Source organism: Hippoglossus stenolepis, chromosome 20 (assembly GCF_022539355.2).
Source record: "Hippoglossus stenolepis isolate QCI-W04-F060 chromosome 20, HSTE1.2, whole genome shotgun sequence".
NCBI lineage: Eukaryota > Metazoa > Chordata > Actinopteri > Pleuronectiformes > Pleuronectidae > Hippoglossus > Hippoglossus stenolepis.
The window spans coordinates 14,590,420-14,608,464 of NC_061502.1; the positions used below are offsets into that span (position 1 = coordinate 14,590,420).

At 44.4% G+C, this 18,045-nt stretch overlaps 1 protein-coding gene across 2 annotated transcripts in view; it reads left to right on the forward strand.

The window, feature by feature from the left end:
• The first annotated feature begins 1,796 nt into the window (after positions 1 to 1,796).
• The window catches only part of slc24a4b (solute carrier family 24 member 4b), a 35,875-nt gene continuing 19,626 nt past the window's right edge, over positions 1,797 to 18,045 (forward strand). Inside the window, exons 1-2 of one of the 2 annotated variants that reach the window (XM_035144703.2) lie at positions 1,797 to 2,760; positions 9,800 to 9,907. In XM_035144703.2, coding sequence (XP_035000594.1) covers positions 2,598 to 2,760; positions 9,800 to 9,907 — 271 coding nt within the window. In that variant the 5' untranslated portion in view covers positions 1,797 to 2,597. The remainder of the gene's footprint in view (positions 2,761 to 9,799; positions 9,908 to 18,045) is intronic. The other variant, XM_035144702.2, reaches the window with a different exon arrangement.

Genomic DNA, 18,045 nt, shown 5'->3' on the forward strand with positions numbered 1-18,045 from the left:
CCTTGATCTGGGAACTGGGCTTTGACACAATGTTGCCGTTTTGTCTGATATGACGTTGTTTTCTTCTTTACAGTTGTGCTTTCGTATTTGTTATCTTTTGTGATTTGTTTTTAGCATTTCTATATTCAGGGCCCGAGCACCGACGGTGGGAGGCCCTATTGTATTTCGAAGGATTTGTATTTCCCTTTTGGGGCTTTTTCAGGGCCTAGACCTGCTCAAATTCTCACCAAAGTTTGCAGGAAATTCAAGAGCCTAAAAAGTATTTGAATTCTGGAGTAATTTGAAATGGGCGTCGCAAAATGGCTCAACAGCACCATCTAAGGAAAAGCCCCTCAGTTAGCTTTCACCGATCTTCACAAAAATTGGGCCACCTGTGTATCATGACCAGACGCACAAAAAAGTCTAGAGGTGCATTGTGAAAAACACAACAGGAAGCACGCCATTTTGGATTTAGTGGCCATTTTCCACATTTTCCACATTTTTACTTTGACGAACTTGTCCCAGGGCTTTCATCAGATCAACTTCATATTGATATGAATGTCATCTCAACAAGATGGAGATATAAACTACCTCGAATTTCGCGTTTTCGTCACACGGTGTGACCGTGGCGTGGCGTCAAAGTTTGATTACACGCCATCAAAACACGAGGTTGTGTATCTCGGACATACATGGTCCAATTGAGTCCAAACTAGACATGTAAGACAAGATTCCCGGCCTGATGTCATCTACACAGAAATTACTTAAATTCACAGCGCCCCCTGGTGGCAACAGGAAATGTCTTGTTTTTGGAACGTCTTACACTTGGAAGTATTCCTCCTCATCCACTGACCGCAACCATGTCAAACGGTGTCAAATGGGTCTCAAGACATTGATAATACAGGCATATGTTTACTGTGAGTATTCGTCAAAGGCCATATTAGTGGCGGGGCGTCAAAGTTCATCAACTCGCCGTGAAACACGAAATTGCTGCTCTAATGGTTGTAGTTGTATTGCGAAGTCACTAAACTGAGGTAAGATGTAGTTGCTACTCGCCACGGTCACATAAAGTACTGCTAGCCTAGCTAACCTAGACAGTTGTGTTCATTTTTAGTCAGCTAACGTAAACTCGGAAATACGGGTGCACTGAAGATTTGTATTTTGTGAAAATAAGCCTGGTTGACCAGCATGTCTGACGTGGACGAAGACACAGTCATGCGGAAAATGTATCAGCTGTTGGTCATTCATTATGGTCTTTTCCTCAATTTCGTGTGGTCTTCACTTGATGGCGTGGACCATAATGCGTGATTAATGGGCTATTCAACATTGCGTGAGGGACACAGGAAGTGAAGCACGCAACACAGAGCAGAGTTCGAATGGGCTCGGGCCCAGTTGCCATTGTGTCCTTATTTGCCAATGCATCTTCTTATTTGTTGTTGTGTTGTTGTTTTTATGTGTTGTCTTTCGTGATTCGTTATCTTTTGTAATTTGTTAGTTTCTTGTTGGCTGTTGTGTTTTGTGATATTTTGTGTTCAGGTGTTCCATTTGCTTATCTGCGGTTGGTTATATTTTTTCTTATCTTTTGTGATTTGTCGTTTTCTCCTTTGTGTATATGTTTTGCACTTGCGGGGCAACCGCACAGACGGTGTTCGCCTCTTTGCACTAATCCATCTTTTCAAAATAAAGTGGCCATTTGTTTGTTTTGGGATTTTACTCCGCAGGGTCCGGAGTCATCGACGAGGAGCCGGTGGAGACACAGACGAGAGGGAGGACGGTGGGGTTATTTAAGAGCTGTTTGCACATGCATGAGCTCGGGCAAGTTCAAGGAGGCCGGGGTCTCTGTGGAGGGAACGCGGGGCAGAGAGGAGGAAGAGGAGGAGGAGGATGAGAAGGAGGGCAGCTGGAGGCGCAGGGAGCTGACTGTTCGGACTCTCTCTCTCTGTGTGTCTCTCTATCATCAGCACGGCTCCTCTGCACCGAGGAGGGACTCGTGTGGAGGGGGAGGCGCCCGAGCGAGTGGGCACGACTCTCTGTCCGCATCCAACAATTAACCTTGATGAGCACGGATTGGTTTCACTCAACAGGCGCAGGTGCGTGGAGTCCACGGCGCGGCGCAGCTGAGCGGTTCCACGCTGATCACCGGACACTGACGCATCTCACGCAATAAAAAAAAAAAAAAAAACTCCACGGATAGGAGGGAGGATATCACAGCAGAGATATATATATTTTTTAATTCTCTCTCGCTTCTTTCTTCACGGGACAGGATGCACGCTGCAGCGGGAGCTCCTCCGCCGCTCGCAAGATCCGAATCCGGGAGCGTCGGAATTTGACCGCTCCGTGTCATTGCCCGGTTCGCCCGGTCCCAGCAGCAGCAAGGACAGGCTCGAGCTCCGGGAGACCTCACAGGAGGACGCTGGGGGAAAGAAACTGTCCTGGACGGCGTGAAATGAGGAGCACATCCCGGCTCTGAGGCGACAGGGGCGGCTGCTTCATCGGCTCTCAAGGACGCACGGAGGGGGGAAAAAGGGGGGAAAGAAGCGAAGGGGAGGAGGAGGAGGAGGAAGGAGGAAGAAGAAGGGGGGAAACGGGAAAGAAGTGCCCGCCGGCCCGAACTGCGAAGCATGGAGCGGGACGACACCGACACCGTGAGCTCGTCCAAAAAGACAATGATGGCGAGGATCTTTAAAGTTCGCAAGCGGAGGGAGATGCTCTTCGTGCAGGTGTGCTTCATCTGCAGTGTCCTCTTCGTGGCGTGGAGCATGTCGGCGCTGCTGACCAAGACAGGTGAGTGCGCGAGGGGGAGACTGCGGTGGAGTCATGCACACACATGCTCGGGGGAATCGAACGGAGCTACACCTGCCCTCCATCAGTACGACCCAGTGGTGTCAAGGACACGCCAGGAAGACATTGCATCCGTGCGCATTTTGGAGCAGGAGACGTCTCCGACTTGTCCAAAATGCGCATGTGACGCCTTTGGTAGTGATTTTTGCCCCATTTAGGACGCGTGTGTAGTTCGCGTTAGATTATCACAGGATGCGTTAACCCCGCTGCTTCGTCGCTCAGCAGAAAAAAGTCAAATTCACATGTTTTCAGCTCGCAGGGGTTTATATTTTATTTGGAGAATAAACGCGCCTGTTTGTCAGTGTGTATATGCCGCAGTGTGCGCGCTGTGGCAGCGGCACGTTTTTTAATTTGAGAGGCAGGCTCATGGTCACGGCGCTCACACGCACACCTCCTCCTGCTCCACATGCGCACACGCACCGATCCAAAAGTAACCGACCCCGCAACGAACCCAGGTTTTGGCTTGTTCACGCGTTTTTAATCCAAATGGTGGCGTTTTTCTCTCTGGTGCCAGGCGCAGAAATCCTCGGTCACACAACACTGGAGCTGTGGTTGTCATCGTGTCTGACTTCACACACACACACACACACACAGAGACAGTGGTTCACCTCGATCACACTCGTGCACCATCATCACGCTGCTGCCAGGCTCCGCAGGGTGATCGGAGAGGGGGATGCCGATTTTTACGCAGAGGCCATTTGGGCAAACGCGGGGAGGGTGGGATGCTTTCTGCTCGCTCCATGTTGCAATATTCATAGTTCGTGTCCGAGGTGTGCGCGGTGCAAACGATAGATCCGGCTGATCATGCGTGACGCGTGTGATGCCTCCATGCAAACACACACACACACACACACACACTACACAACAACATGCCCTTCCATGCACACGTGTCAAAACTCTTACTTCAGGCCCGTGGACACACTGACACTCGGAGCATCCCACACAGCCTCCCACACGCTTATGTAATCCAACCACCAACCTTGACATTTTGCTGGTGAAGAATGATATCTGACACACCACTGGGATCAGGGGGCAACTACGAAACACACACACATACCCAGTTTTGCCAGTGCCAACATGAATTTATATAATTTTAATTCCAGCTGCATTTTTAAATCAGGATTTTTGTGTGTGTGTGTGTGTGTGTGTGTGTGTGTGTGTGTGTGTGTGTGTGTGTGTGTGTGTGTGTGTGTGTGTGTGTGTGTGTGTGTGTGTGTGTGTGTGTGTGTGTGTGTGTGTGTGTGTGTGTGTGAGAAAGAGCAAGTGCTTCTTCTAGCCCAAAGCCTCAGCCCCCCCAGACCCTGTGGTGGGATCCGTCCATCTGCAACCACTTAGGCCTGAAGGCTGGACACGCGGCTCTAAAACTCGCCACAGCTATTCGCCTGACTGTAGATCTCTAACGGATGTATCGGGAGTTTTATTAATTACATTAAAAACAACAAGAGGCTTAAAAGATTATTCTGGAATGATATCATACAGGCGAGTGCAAATCTCTTATCTCCAAAGGCAGGCTGTGGGAGCCAAAGTAAGTCCGTCTCTAATGGCTCGCCCTTTTTTTTTTTTTCATTTAATCAAGTTCGCCTGACCCACACAGTGATTGTCATGTGTGGGTATTTGACAGAAGGCATTTCTCGTGAATCTCAGGCCCAGCAGCAGCAGCATCAGCAGCAGCTCTGGTGGTGGTGGTGTTGGTGGTTTCAAGGTGACATGCATGAGAAGTGTTTGATGAAGGAGAAGCAGAAAATCCCCCCATGAACCCAAGAGACCACAAAGCCCAACCATAGCGTGTGAATTGCTGCAGCCTTCTCATCTTCCAGCCATCACAACACGGAGCGAACATGTCACAGTCACAAACCTGTGCCGCGTGTTTGCCTCTCATTTGATGGATGGCAGTGTAACGGGAGGTGGGGGCAGCGTTGATGTGCCGAATGGTCCAGATGGATGGGATTTGATGTACTACTCTTGGGTTACATCTCCATAAAGAGGGGTGGTGCCCAACATGCTGTCGTGCATGCCGATCGGGCTGCATGTGTGATGGAGCTCGGCATGGGAGACTGTAAAAACAGGTGTTTCTGAACGGCAGGGCAGGGCCCAGCTCTGACAGGTAGCTGCAGCGGGCTGGCGGGGATGGCCGAGGGGGTGGCGGCAGACTGCTGGTGATGATTCTGTCGACGGGAGGGTGAACACTCGTGTAAGGGCGCGTGTTCACAGCACGGGGAAGATTGATGGATGGCTGTCCTTGGTCCATCTCCTTGCTGAGCTGATTGAGCAGAGCTGCAGGGAGGACATTACGACTGTGCTGTCGTTGCCCGTTCTGTGTCCCTCTGCTGCTCAGTGCAGTCTGATGGAGGTGAAGTCACAGCCTTTATTTAAAATCCCATCAGAGCTCATTTGTTTCTTCTCCAAAATAGCCCAGCAGATGCGGTACCTCTTTTTAATATAACCCTATTTTCCCTGTAGTTTTTAAGATGTCAGCTCGGTCTCTCTCCTCTATATTAAAACCAAGTATATGTATATAAACCAAGCAATCTATAACATGCACATACTTCTGCCAAGGCCCAACTGTCTCCTTGTATTCAATCAAGCCAACTTGCACAAACTCATAGATGTCAATCACATAAACATGCCATTAATTATTCCAGAGGAAATTTGTGAAAAGTCAGAAAATGGGAAAGTGGGAAAGGAAAATCCTGGATCCACACCAAAATTCAATGGCTTCTCTCCTGACCCATATCTCATCCTATCCTTCCACCAAGATTCGTAGCAATCCGTCCAGCAGTTTGTGTGTAATACTGCTAACAAAACATGGCGGATGTAGTAACTTGAACTTGTACAGATTGCAAACAACTCACCAAATGAGCAAAGTCAAATGTTGCAATTACAGCCCATTGGCCTACAAAGAGGAGGTGACTTCTTTCAAGTACTGAAACATTGTCTAAATCGGTCTCCTCAATTTTGTTTGGAATGAATGAAATTCTAAATTTGATAGGGCAACTAATTATTAATTATAATATTATTCGTTTACAACCCATAAAATGTCAGACATTTAATATGCCTAAAGTGATTAGATTTACAAAGTTTCAAAACAGGAAAGCAGCAGAAAGTGAACTGGTCCATTTTGGCTATGTAAATAAATGAATCAACAAATCCACTGATTATTTAACCACTAGACTAATCGATTATTTTAGGATCCGATGAGATCTTGGCTCAAGGCGTCTTTTGAGATTTCCTGTCGTCTCAAAAACCAGAATTAATCCGTTTTACAGAACCATCGAGTTCCTTTGTGACGGCAGAACTCTGGTCATTGAACACAGTGAAATACGACCAGTGGTCAGTGAGTCAACATGGAGAAGAACAGACTGCAGCCCTGATTCCAGATCCAGCCTGCGTAGAAGTACTGACAGGATCACGTCGCCTTTGTTTTCCCTCTCAAATGCTTGGCAGAGGGAGCACAGTTACTGAACGTCCCCTGCATGCGCGCGCGCACACACACACACACTGTTGTCCTGCTTTGTCTCGGTGAAAATTGATTTCGTAGATCCTCGGTTTTAAACCCATACGATTTCCTTGTTGTGGTCAAGTGATTTTACACATGACTGGCTGGAGAAATTAAATTGAGCTAGATGAACTATTGTGCACAATTATCTATAACGCGGAAAATAATCCACAAACGACACCCTGAAGTTTGTGGTTGCATTTGTCATGGAGGCTGTGCTGACTTTTGTGCAGAGACCCTAACCCTCATCATCAGCTAACCCTTTTTTACCGAGATGTTTAATTTGTCTGTAAAGTCTCCAGTGGTGGACAGTAATAAATACACATTGGAGGTACTTGTACAAGTTTCTGAATCAACTCGTTAAAAAGCCTCTTTGATTAGCTGGAAAATGCATCATCACAAATCCAATGATCCAACAATATCAGATAGAACAGTAAAACATTTTACTGCACTACAAGAACTTTTACTCTTCATACTTAAACTACATTTTGCTGATGCATACGTTAATTTAAGGTTTTGACTGTCGTTACTTGTAGCGGAGGATCTGAATACCTCCTCCACCACTGAACGTCTCGTCATAATGGCGACTAAATGGCGTTCAATGACTAAATGCTTCGTCATGATACGCAAAATGTCCTTTTTAAAATCAGCGTGATGACCCGACAGTCGCCTTAGTTCCCTAAACAATTGATTTCTTGTCAAGCACAATACATTCCACCTATCCACGTCCTTCCCCCTAACATCAAAACGGACAGAGCTGTTATAGTGAGCGTTGCTAGAACAGAATTAAACAGAAGTGGCGAGACCAGAGGCGGCTGAGCTGGTTAGCGAGGAGGAACAGGTTGGAGCGATGACTGGAGGGTTTGGTCTTTTGGATGGGACGACTGTGGGAAGCAGCTGCAGTCGCCTTGTGTACAATCTGTTTGTCCAGCGCCTGCTGATCTCCAGGCTGTCCCAACTATGCTGGATTAAAACCCAAATTTAATGAAGTCATGTCTGTGCCTCTGAAAATACAATCAGGTCGAGTTTTATATCCACAATGAAATAAAGGACTACTTGTAATATCTACCTCCGCCAAGGAGGTTGTGTTTTCGTCTGCGTTTGTTTGTTTGTTAGCAGGATTACACAAAAACTACTGTACGGATTATCATAAAACTATGTGGAAGGATGTGGTATGAGTCAGGGAAGAACCCATTAAATGTGCGGTTCCGGATCAGGAGTCGGATCCAGAGACTTTTTATCCCTTTATACATTTCGAGATGGGGCATTTTTTTTCAACTTTTTCATTTATTTCCCTGAGAGAAGTTCATGGACATTGAACAATGAGGCACATTTAGGGGAACACTGTGGCTTGATAGGATTTAAGGGGACTGTTGGGCCTTGGCGGAGGTGTGAGCTCTACTTACTGACCTTCGAGTTGTTTTGGTTTTCCAGTCTGCAGCCATCGTGTTTTTAAGTCTCCACTCCCATCAGCTTTGTTTCAAATTGCAGGAGGCAGCTGTTATGAGCAAAGCGCTCTGACAAACCTTCTGCAGACTGACCTCTTTAGCAACCAAATGGCAAACTGACACAGTTAGCGACTTGCTGGTAAACACAGCAGAGCATTTAGCTGCTAAGGGACCACATATTTACCCCGGCCTCTCAGCAGAGAGCAAAACGATGCTGGAAGAGCAGATGTGTAGGGGCTTTTTATTTATTAATTTATGAATCATTCAAGTCGTTTAGGAAACAAAATTCACACATTAATTCTTTTGAACTTCCCAAATTTGATTATTTTCTGGACGTCTCTTCTCATTCTCCCGAAAAGACGAAAGCGTCTAGATCGCCACCTGGTGGCTGACTGCAGTATAGCCTATAAACCCTGCCTCTCCCATGTTAATGGATGGGACATGAGCCACAGTCTAGGTCGAATACATTTTTCTAAAACATGAATTCTGCCATTTTAAGTAGCTCTTATCAAACTGGTATTTGTTCATGTGTTAGTTGTATCATTAAGTTTGGCTTTAATGTGTTATTCAATGCTTTAAAAAACATGGCAAAAGATGGTGGCGTCCATATCTGGGCAGCATCACATCGGGCCTTTAGTAAACTTTGTCTTTATTAGTGTGTTGCTGCCACAATCACACAAAATACTATTTTTACCTCATTAGATTCAGAATTACACAGGATCAATACTTCTCATGAAAACAAACGTGTATAATTTTGAATAAGTTGGACCAACAAGAAAAAATAAGGGGCCGATAAATTGATATTTCCCCTCAAACATCTCGTTACTTATCAGCTGATCACTGATCCTGTTACATGTGCAGTAAGATAATATCTCTCATTTGACTGGTTTAGTTTTTCCATATAATGAGATAATGAGCGTTTCAAGGAGCAAATGGTTCCTACATGTCAACCCATTGTCTAATAAATCTGCTTTATTGGCCAACTTTGTATTTATTTCCCTTGAAGTGTTGGTCGTCTCCTTTGTCTCCACCGTTCCTCGGTCATAGACTGAGCCAGAAGGGAGCTTGGCGAGACTGGGCGATCATACGCAGATATTCCCATGGTTCCAGGAGACACTCGGATCATGTGAATCTAGAAAGTTTTTCACAGCCACTGTGAAACCGACAACTAAGAGCCCGACAGAGGTGATCCGCTGATGAACAATTGGACAGAAACGCATCACAAATCAATCCTGGGTTTTCCCTATAGAGCAGCTCATAAGTGTGTGTATACAACAATACAGTTCAATCATCATGAAAAATGCTGCTCAGCTCATTGGCATGATTTTACCTAATAGGTTTGGGACCGCTGGGTTTTTTATGTCCTCATTACGGAAGCTTAAGAGCAGTTTAATGAAAAATGAAAGTTGTACACTGCACCTCCCACTCTGCCGTCCCAAAACATAATGACACAGCATCTGCATTTTGATGTTACTGCTGCTGCAGGATGAAAGTGTCATATAGACACAAACAAAAAACTTAGAGGGACTAAAGGAAAAGCAACTTCATTTGGATAAATGATTGTGATCATTGATCTTTCATGTCGTGAAACATATTCTGTAGTGATCAAAATACAATATCAGTCAGTAGAGCGCATATCTCCTCCAAGGCCCAACAGTCCCTTTTAAATTAAATCAAGCTGCCTCAAATGGCATAAACTCATAGGTATCAGTTCCATAGTTGTCTAAACCTTTAAAAATCAAGATCCATTCATTATTCCCTGGGAAATCAGTGTTAAAGTGATTCATTGATCTTCCTCTTTGTCCAGATCAGTACCAATCTGCTGACAACAATCAACCAACAAACCGTCAGGGGTGAAAACATAACCGCCTTGTCGGAGGGAAATGTGTAAAACTGGAGTTTCTATGTTTCCCTGCAGCAAAAAGGAGGATTTTAAGTCATTTGACCTCCAACACGTTGTGTGCCGTCGACTTGGCTGCAGGCGTAGATGCAGATTTTATGTGATAATCTGATAATCAAATCCGTTTTTCTGTGGCAGGTCACGGGATGCTCGTGGAAGGACAGCCAACCGCGGAATACTGGGGAAGACGACTAATGGCTTCGGTTCCAGACAATGAGACGGAGCCAAGGAACTGTTCAGAGCCAGGTACGTACAATTCATGTTTCTTATAACAGTGGTGTAATGTGAAGGGTCTTTTAGTGGGGATGAACCACTTTTAGTATGTTTTGGCCCATTGTTCTGTTTTTTTTTCCCAGCTCACAATTAAATGTACATGCTAATTTAACCATAAGTCCATTATGATGTGATAATGTCAATATTACACAAGGATGAAGTGGAGGAAGATGGGAAACTGGACAGACGACGTGATTCAAGAGATTCTGTTGATAAGAGCAGACGCTGGTGTCAAAAACGGGATTTCCTCAGCAGAATTTATACGTCATGTCCAGACCCCTGCATTCTCTACCAAGATGCCACTCCTCACCCGAATGTTCCTGTCGTCACGAACATGTCCGACTCAGACAAACTCCTGCTGCGTTTTCCATACGTGAAAGGCAAAGTCTGAAACATTTTTCCAGAGTTCATGTCTGAAAACAGCAGCTCGGAATCCAGTACTGTGTCGTAAATACTATCAGTTTGAAGATGGTAACGAGTTGTGGTTGTGTAGTTTGAGTTGATCTGCTGCTTGAACTCACCTCCTCTCCGAGTCTGTGTTTCACTGACTCAGTTTGGATCAGTCGCGCTGTACTAAGCTCTATTAAAAGAGTCGGGTATTGATTATTTCACTGCATCTTTGGCACATTTAAAGGAAGCAGCATTTTCTATAATTAGTTCCTCTGGACTGTGTGTTGACAGCTGCTGACATCTGCACTATAGAAAAACATTCATAGTCTGCATGTCGTGAAATTATTGTTTGAAACTGTAGTGATGACGAGAAATGACCCTGTTCTTGTTATTTCGTGTCTGTGCCTCAGTTTAAATCATTTTCTTTAACAAACACTGTTAGTGTTTTCACAGCTGAACGTCCAGAGCAAGGTTTGTGTTTTTCCGTTGGTGTGATTAGTTTAACAGCGTTTTTTGCTTTCATGGAGAATAATGATTTGATTCGTTGTGTTGCCGCTACACCATTGTCATGATGGCTTTTTTATTTTTATCATCGTAGCACATTACAGCTAAATATTTAATCGCCTCCTCCCCCGTGCATGTGCTACATCATCTTTACTTCTCCACCGGTTATTTTTATCTTCTACTGGTTGATTGATGATGAGCCACCTCCACTTCCTGTAATTGCTCTGAAAAGTTTAACAACACTAAAAAAAGTGTTTTCACGCTTCAAACTAAACCAAACCCTGGTTCCACCTCTTTTGATCAGACTTTGGTTCTTTGGTCCGAGGCACCTGTCACACATCAGATTGGAGCGTGAGCGATTTGTTGGTTGGTCGATAACAATAAACCTTTCACAGAAATCCGTAGCTGTGTTTGTCGATATGTGCCCATATGAAAACTTATTTTAAACAATGCAGAAAATGTGACATTTTCTACTCCCTAATATCTGTATCACACCAGCCACCAAGTTTCCATCACATGGGTCAGGCTGTAGAACAGTAGGTGTGGAAGCGACCTATGATTCCCTTTCTGTGATCCTGTGACACGGTGGAGAAACCACGGGTCTGAGTTTTAGTCCCATTTGGCCCTTTCATGATACACGTATGAACTTCTGGTTCTGTGATATCAACTGGTTGTAAAGGATTTTGGGGAAAAACCTGCTCGTTTGATTATTAAAAACATTGAAACATAGATGAAACAAAGATTTTTAACCTTGACAGTAGTTATTTAGCTGAATGAGATGGACATACAGAGACATTTTGGAAATCATTGGAAGGGTTAAATCTAATATTGCAGCATCGTGAGTGACCCACTGGGGCTGAGGACTGGAGGACAGTGAATCTGCTGTTTCACATATAAACAAGCCAAACAAACACTTTTTCAGCACTGTGAAGCATTTAAATGTGAACTTTCTGTATTTCAGAGTCACAGTGGGGTTCTATTGACACGAGCGCCAAATGACAAGATTATGTGCTGGAAGTTTTCCTCCTAATCCTCCAGGATTACCTCTTTCTTTTTCTTTTTTTTTTTTTTCTCCCCCCATTCAAATGTCTGCAGCAGCGGAGGCACCAGACTTCACATTCCAAACATTTCTCATGGGCTCTAGTCCTCCTTGCCCTTATCCCACCCACCGCTCGGCCTCATCAATGTGACCTGATCATATGACTCTTTGTTCTTGGGGCTTGGCCTCGTGAACAACCCTGTCCTACTGCAGGCACCTCAGCTGACAGGTTGTTCTGGTCAGTTCTGGGGGCATGGGCTTGTTCTGAATGTTTGGTAAGACTATTATACAGATGTATTTTGTTTTTTTTAGTTTTGCCTTTTACAATATATTTTTCTCGTTTCAGCAGTTTAAAGTAAATAAATTCTGTTGAGCGTTTTTTCTCAGTGGAAGTTGATGGTGTAGAAATGAATGTCTACTACAATGGAACTCAACGGTCCACTTATGAAACCACATCACTTGGTTTTATATCGATCTGCACTTAGTTGCACACACTCAAAATGAATCAGTCTCCTTAACGTGTGATTTATTTTTTCTTTTTGTTTGCGTAAAGATCCAGGACTAATTTTATGAGAAATCGATGTGATGTTACAGATAATGAAAAAATAAACTGGATACGCCCCTTATCCGAATCCGCAAGAAAATTTTAACGTGATCTTCCGAGAGCCAAGTTTTCTGTTTCATGTTGTGATCCTGGACAAAGATTCTTGTATCGCTCAGTTTCGCCGTCTGACTCTCAGATTGTAGCTGTCTTGGGTCACGCTGGCTTTCTACTCACCAAAAACTCTTGATGTGACTTATTTAACTGGCCTTGCACTGCTGCTGCCCTGGTGACTAATATGATCATAATGTTATCTAACACTCGGTGAAACTGCTTCCAGCCGTCGGACAAGTGGCGAGCTCTGAATGAACGCAATTAACTTGTTGTCAGGAGGAATTATCATTAATGAAAAGTGGAATGACTCAGACTGGATGTTCAAGTTGTTTTTGGAAAAAGTGTCATGCTCCCTGCCTGATTTCGTATTTCATAAGGAAGTGATCAGACATCTTGGTTCATGGTGAGGGAGCTAACATTTAAATAAATGGACCACAGACACTTCTAAACATAACAGAGATATTAGCTTTATATGAACTTCAGAGGGTCTGCCTTTATTCAGGACGACGTTGATACAGTTTGAAATTAATTATAGCGGTAAAAAAAATACAAGGTAAAATAGTTGATCATGGATTATTATCATCCAGTGGTTACCCATGGCCCCCCCCCCCATTTTTAGAGCGTGGTCCCTCAGTTGCAGGGCAGAACTTATTGATCGTGCGTAAAGATTTTGTTATGGTGTCACTCTAAACACTGTGTGGTAGCAGCGCTTGTGCTTCGATTTCCCGCGCTCCAGCTTCTGCTCTTCTCCTCGCACTCACGCTGCTTCTGTGCACACGGGAAACATCTGCAGAAAAGAATCTGAACGTGAAATCAATAAGTCCTACTCTCAAACCGATAGACGCCACTCTTGCATGAAGATGTGGGAAGAAAAACCCCATAGTTGCCAAAGTTGATTTCCAGACGGCTTCCAGAATGATATGTATCTTCTGAGCTCGGCAAAGACTGAGTGAGACACGTGTTTGTGCCACATGTCCGTGTGTTTGATTCCCTGTGCAGCTGTTTGTCCAGAGTTGATGATCCAGCACTGCACCAGTGACGGCGCTGCTCTATACCTCCTCCGGGGGTGGTGAAGCAGTAACTGTGGATGGACCCAGGCTGGTTCGGATGACAGTAACTACCGGAGGCTTTTTTTTGTTTTTTCTGCTGAGCGTGTGCAGCATCTGACGGCGCTCCGTTTTAATTAGGCTGCTGTTTGTGGGCTGCGTAGATTACGCTCGGCCAGCTTTGGTCTCTACGCCTTCTTTCCCTCATTATTATTTCTCTGATCGGCGGGGGAGCCCTTCTCCGAGTTCGTGGGGTACTAATGTTGTTCTACTGCGTCCTGAGACTTGTGCAGCTCAGGCGGCCATTCATCATAAGCACATCTTTTATTGGCCGTTCAGTATTAATTCCTGGAAAACAAAAGGTGCTGTCCAAACTGTTTGTTGTGCTCCTGCTGGGTAACAGTGCTTGTTGTGGGATGCAACCTCCTGAATACTTTCATCAGCCGTCACATGCAGACTTTGAGTCACACCACCCATGGTTCCATTTCCACGACAAATGGAATAGATGTGGTTTTTGTAACTTTTTCCCGAATATTTGACGAGCAGCAGTTACACTCATAATTCATTATGAGCGCTTCCTGGGGCGTGATCAGTCGTGTGTTTGCTGAGAACAACTCGTAGGTTTACACAGGGATGGAGAGTGTTGGATTATACTCTCTCTCTTATAGCCGATGTATCCCCTCCCATGTGGGACCCACCGATACAGATTGAAGAGCACAGGGAACCGGTGAGAGGGCAGAGCACCGTGGCTAATGTACTGTAGGAGGCATAATTTACCTTTTAATAAAGACGGTGCTAATGCTATGTACTGACAACTCCCACTCGAGTGGTATAATTGTCCTGGATGAAGTGGCTGGCCGTGCACAACAATGGCTTGATTTGTGCTATGAATTCATCTGATGTGATTTGATAATGGTGGTTTTTAGATATATAACTGTGGCTGTGGCACTAATCTGCTCATGGGTGGGGGGGTGCACATGTTGCATGTTAGGCAAGAGGAAGGATATAGGAGGAGCTGTTGTTGAACCAATCCTGCAGGTGCTGTACACTGAGTATAATTATTAATAGTATTTTTCCTAAATTAAGTGTAAATACCTTTTTTTTTTCAAATCTAGAATAGATTATAATATTTCGTAGATGAATAAAACAGGAAATTACACTAATTCTTCAATTGCTTAATCGTCTTTAATGATAAATTACATTGAATATTGCTGTATGCATTTGTTTTTGTACCCCAAAAATTTGACAGTAAGTGTTGGAGATATTTTGTAATTATAAATGTCAATACCACAAAGCAGGTACAGGACGACCCACCTAGAGATATATGAGCACTAACTAACATATTTAATTCATTCAACTGCATGTCATTGCTGAACGACTTTTTACTCTTGTCATTTTTTCACAGTGTAGTTTTTTTTAATGACGTCTGTGTGCGAGAGAAAAGGCAGGATTTGATAATGCTGAGTTATTTCTGGGACGGGGGGGGGTGGCATGGGCAAAAACAATTGGCGGGAGCACGAGGAGTAAAGCCGCCAGCGGGGAGCCATGCTGCAGGTTCGTCAACTCCAGGGAAACACCAGAAGGAGGCTTTTTAAAAGGGAATTACACAAGCAGGGGGATTATGCTGCTGCGCATAATGGAAACTGACCTCGCTTTGCTTCTCGCTTGCATGCCAACAGTGGAACAATGCGGCGAGGCGAGCGCAGGCACGAGCACCTGCACTTTCCACGCTGTGCAGATCAAACACGCCTGACCTCCTTTATGTAAACATTCCTCGTCATTCTGTCCATTTTGAGATTTGCTGCCTTTTTGCTGCTCATAAAGCAAGAAGTGCTTTTCATTAAATCTGAGGAGAGGGAGCACATCGTGATGGGTTTCAAATTGTGATGCCACAGTAGCCGCTCTGTTCTCTTTGTTATTGCAGATTCATACTTCCTCCCACCCCCCCGAGGGAGTTGCTCACCTATTTCTCCTGTGCACAGTTGAATGCATATGTTTGACAGTGGTGTCCCCTTAAGGTTATTGAACCAGGAGTCTTCTGGTCCACCGCAATGCACACACACGTCACATATGGGCTGATGGGAATTGATGCTTAAATGTATATGTGCGATAGGTACGCAAGTGTGTTCATGCAGGTGAAATCACATGTGTTTAAGTGCTTACACGGCCGTGAGAGAAGAGCTCTACATGTGACGTGTGAGCATGGGAAAGTATTGACCCAGCGACAAAGGGATAATCGTGCGTGTCGACCGAGCCGCTGCGCATTTCATGACTTGTTTCTGTGTGACCCCCTCAGACTTTCCCACAAGGCGACCTGCGACGTCGTCATCGTGTTTACAAGCAGGGCCGATGTCATGATGCCCGCTCATGTCTGCTGGAGCAAGTTAATTATCTAATAGGCTAATAATGACCCAAAGGAGCCGTTCTCCTCTCGAGAGTCTCTTCATTACTGTACTGAAGTGTCGCTCGTGTGGCGTTAATGGCCTGACTGGTGTGTGAGTGCAGGCCGTGACAGAAGGTAGCGCCAGGCGTCGAGCCAAAACATTTCACTCGCGTAGTTATATTTTGATGTGGCTGTTTTTAATCAAAGATGTCATTGTGATTTTCCGCATCAGAACGACTTTAAGATTCAGTAGACGACACCGTTTTAAGGAAATGTGGTGTTTGCAGGACTTCATCTGTAAGGGGGATTTGTGTGAGTGTTGTGTTAGAGAGCGGCCTCCTCTGTGCACTGTCCTGTCAGTCCTCGTCTGGGACAACAGACGGCACCCGATACTGAGCTCCATTATGTAACGGCACCATAATATCTGAAATATTATCAGATTATGGAATAATAATTGTGCAAATGTAAAGAATGGCTCGCATGCTCTGACTTTAATATGTCAATATATTCAGGTTATCTGAGGGGATTTCCGTATATTAACTAAGACTTAAAGCTGTGGAAAGTAGCCTGTGTAGAAAAGGAGTATGAGACATGAGATTTAAAAAAGATTTATTTATTCATTTTAAATCACACTTCTCGCAGCAGTGATGCAAAACGTAGAAAATACTTTTTACATGAGTTGAATGCAGGATCCGGCTGAAATATCTGTGCAAAAATTATACTGGTAGGGGGGGGTGAAAATTAGGTGTCACCTTTTTAATAACGGAAAAGATTCTTGCCAGAATGATTTAAGTAATTTAAACAAAGTGAAAGAACTAGGTCTTGGGCAGTTCTCGTATCCGAGATCATTTTGGGTTAATTTTTGTTCAATGGGGGGAAGTGGAGATGTGTCGGCCATCTTTATTTACATTCTAACATGTCATCGGCTAACTTTTAAATTACTACATTTTGTGAAATAATGTTTAATGTGTTCTATTCTCACTTAAAGAACTGAGGACTGTTAATTGAGATAAAGCGGACTATGATGGGCATTACTGAGCTTGACAAGACGACCCCACATGCAAATAGATGTGCTCCTTAATGGCCTACTGTGCACACTAAACCACCCATCCAATAATTCTTGTGCTGTACCTAACTGACCCCAGTGTAGCCCGTGATGGTGTTAAAAGTATTAATGTGGATTGTGGCAGCGCTGCGTCTCGTAAAATCCTCCCAACACTTCTTGTGAGGTCTCCGCGTGGCCTTGTAATTACTTCTGGAGTTGATAAGATGAGGAGCGGGGGGTTGGGGGGCGGATGAACAAAACATTTTTTGCCAGTAATTTCTTGCATAAGCGGCCCAGTCAGGTGTCCAAACAGAGAATCCAGGGTTTATTTATAGATTTGTGGCTTAGCTTCTGAAAAGGACTTTTTATTATTTATTTATTTTTAGTTCCTGCATGCCCTGCCAGTCCTGACGTCCTTTTGTTCGCTCCCTTCCTCCCTCGTTGGCTCCGAAACAGACAGCAGTCCTATACAAACAGGACAACAGCAGGATAAAGGTTTTAGTTGTATTTTCAGAAGTGTACGATCACAAAACCTTTGTTCAGCACGCGGCAGTTTATTCTGCAAGCGGTTAACTTGGCACAATTCCTTCAACACATTTACCTGAAGATGTCCTTTGGTTCAAGGTGCCCAATGTTTAGATGTCTGTATATCTCAGTGCTGTACTGCATGATAGGTTTTAAATGACATGGGGCGTTTTACTGAACAAAGGATTAACTAGAATGACACTCAGTAAAGTGCCCCCTTATGAAACCACATTTAAATTCACTACTCTGCACCACATTGCACACATCTGACTTTGCCCACAATTCATAATAACATATCCTCTGTATATGTCTATAATGTGTCTTCAGTTATTTTATTTGACTTCTGTAAAAATGGCATTTGACCCGACAGAGCTACATGTTATATATGATTCTATTTATGGGCCTCATTTGAGATGCCTCACTGAAACGCTCCGTCTGTCCCCCTGCTCCTGTGTGCACGTCCTGTCCCGTCCTTGTGTGTGAAATGGCTGTGGAAGCATGTGCATGTCCGGTTTGACCTCTAA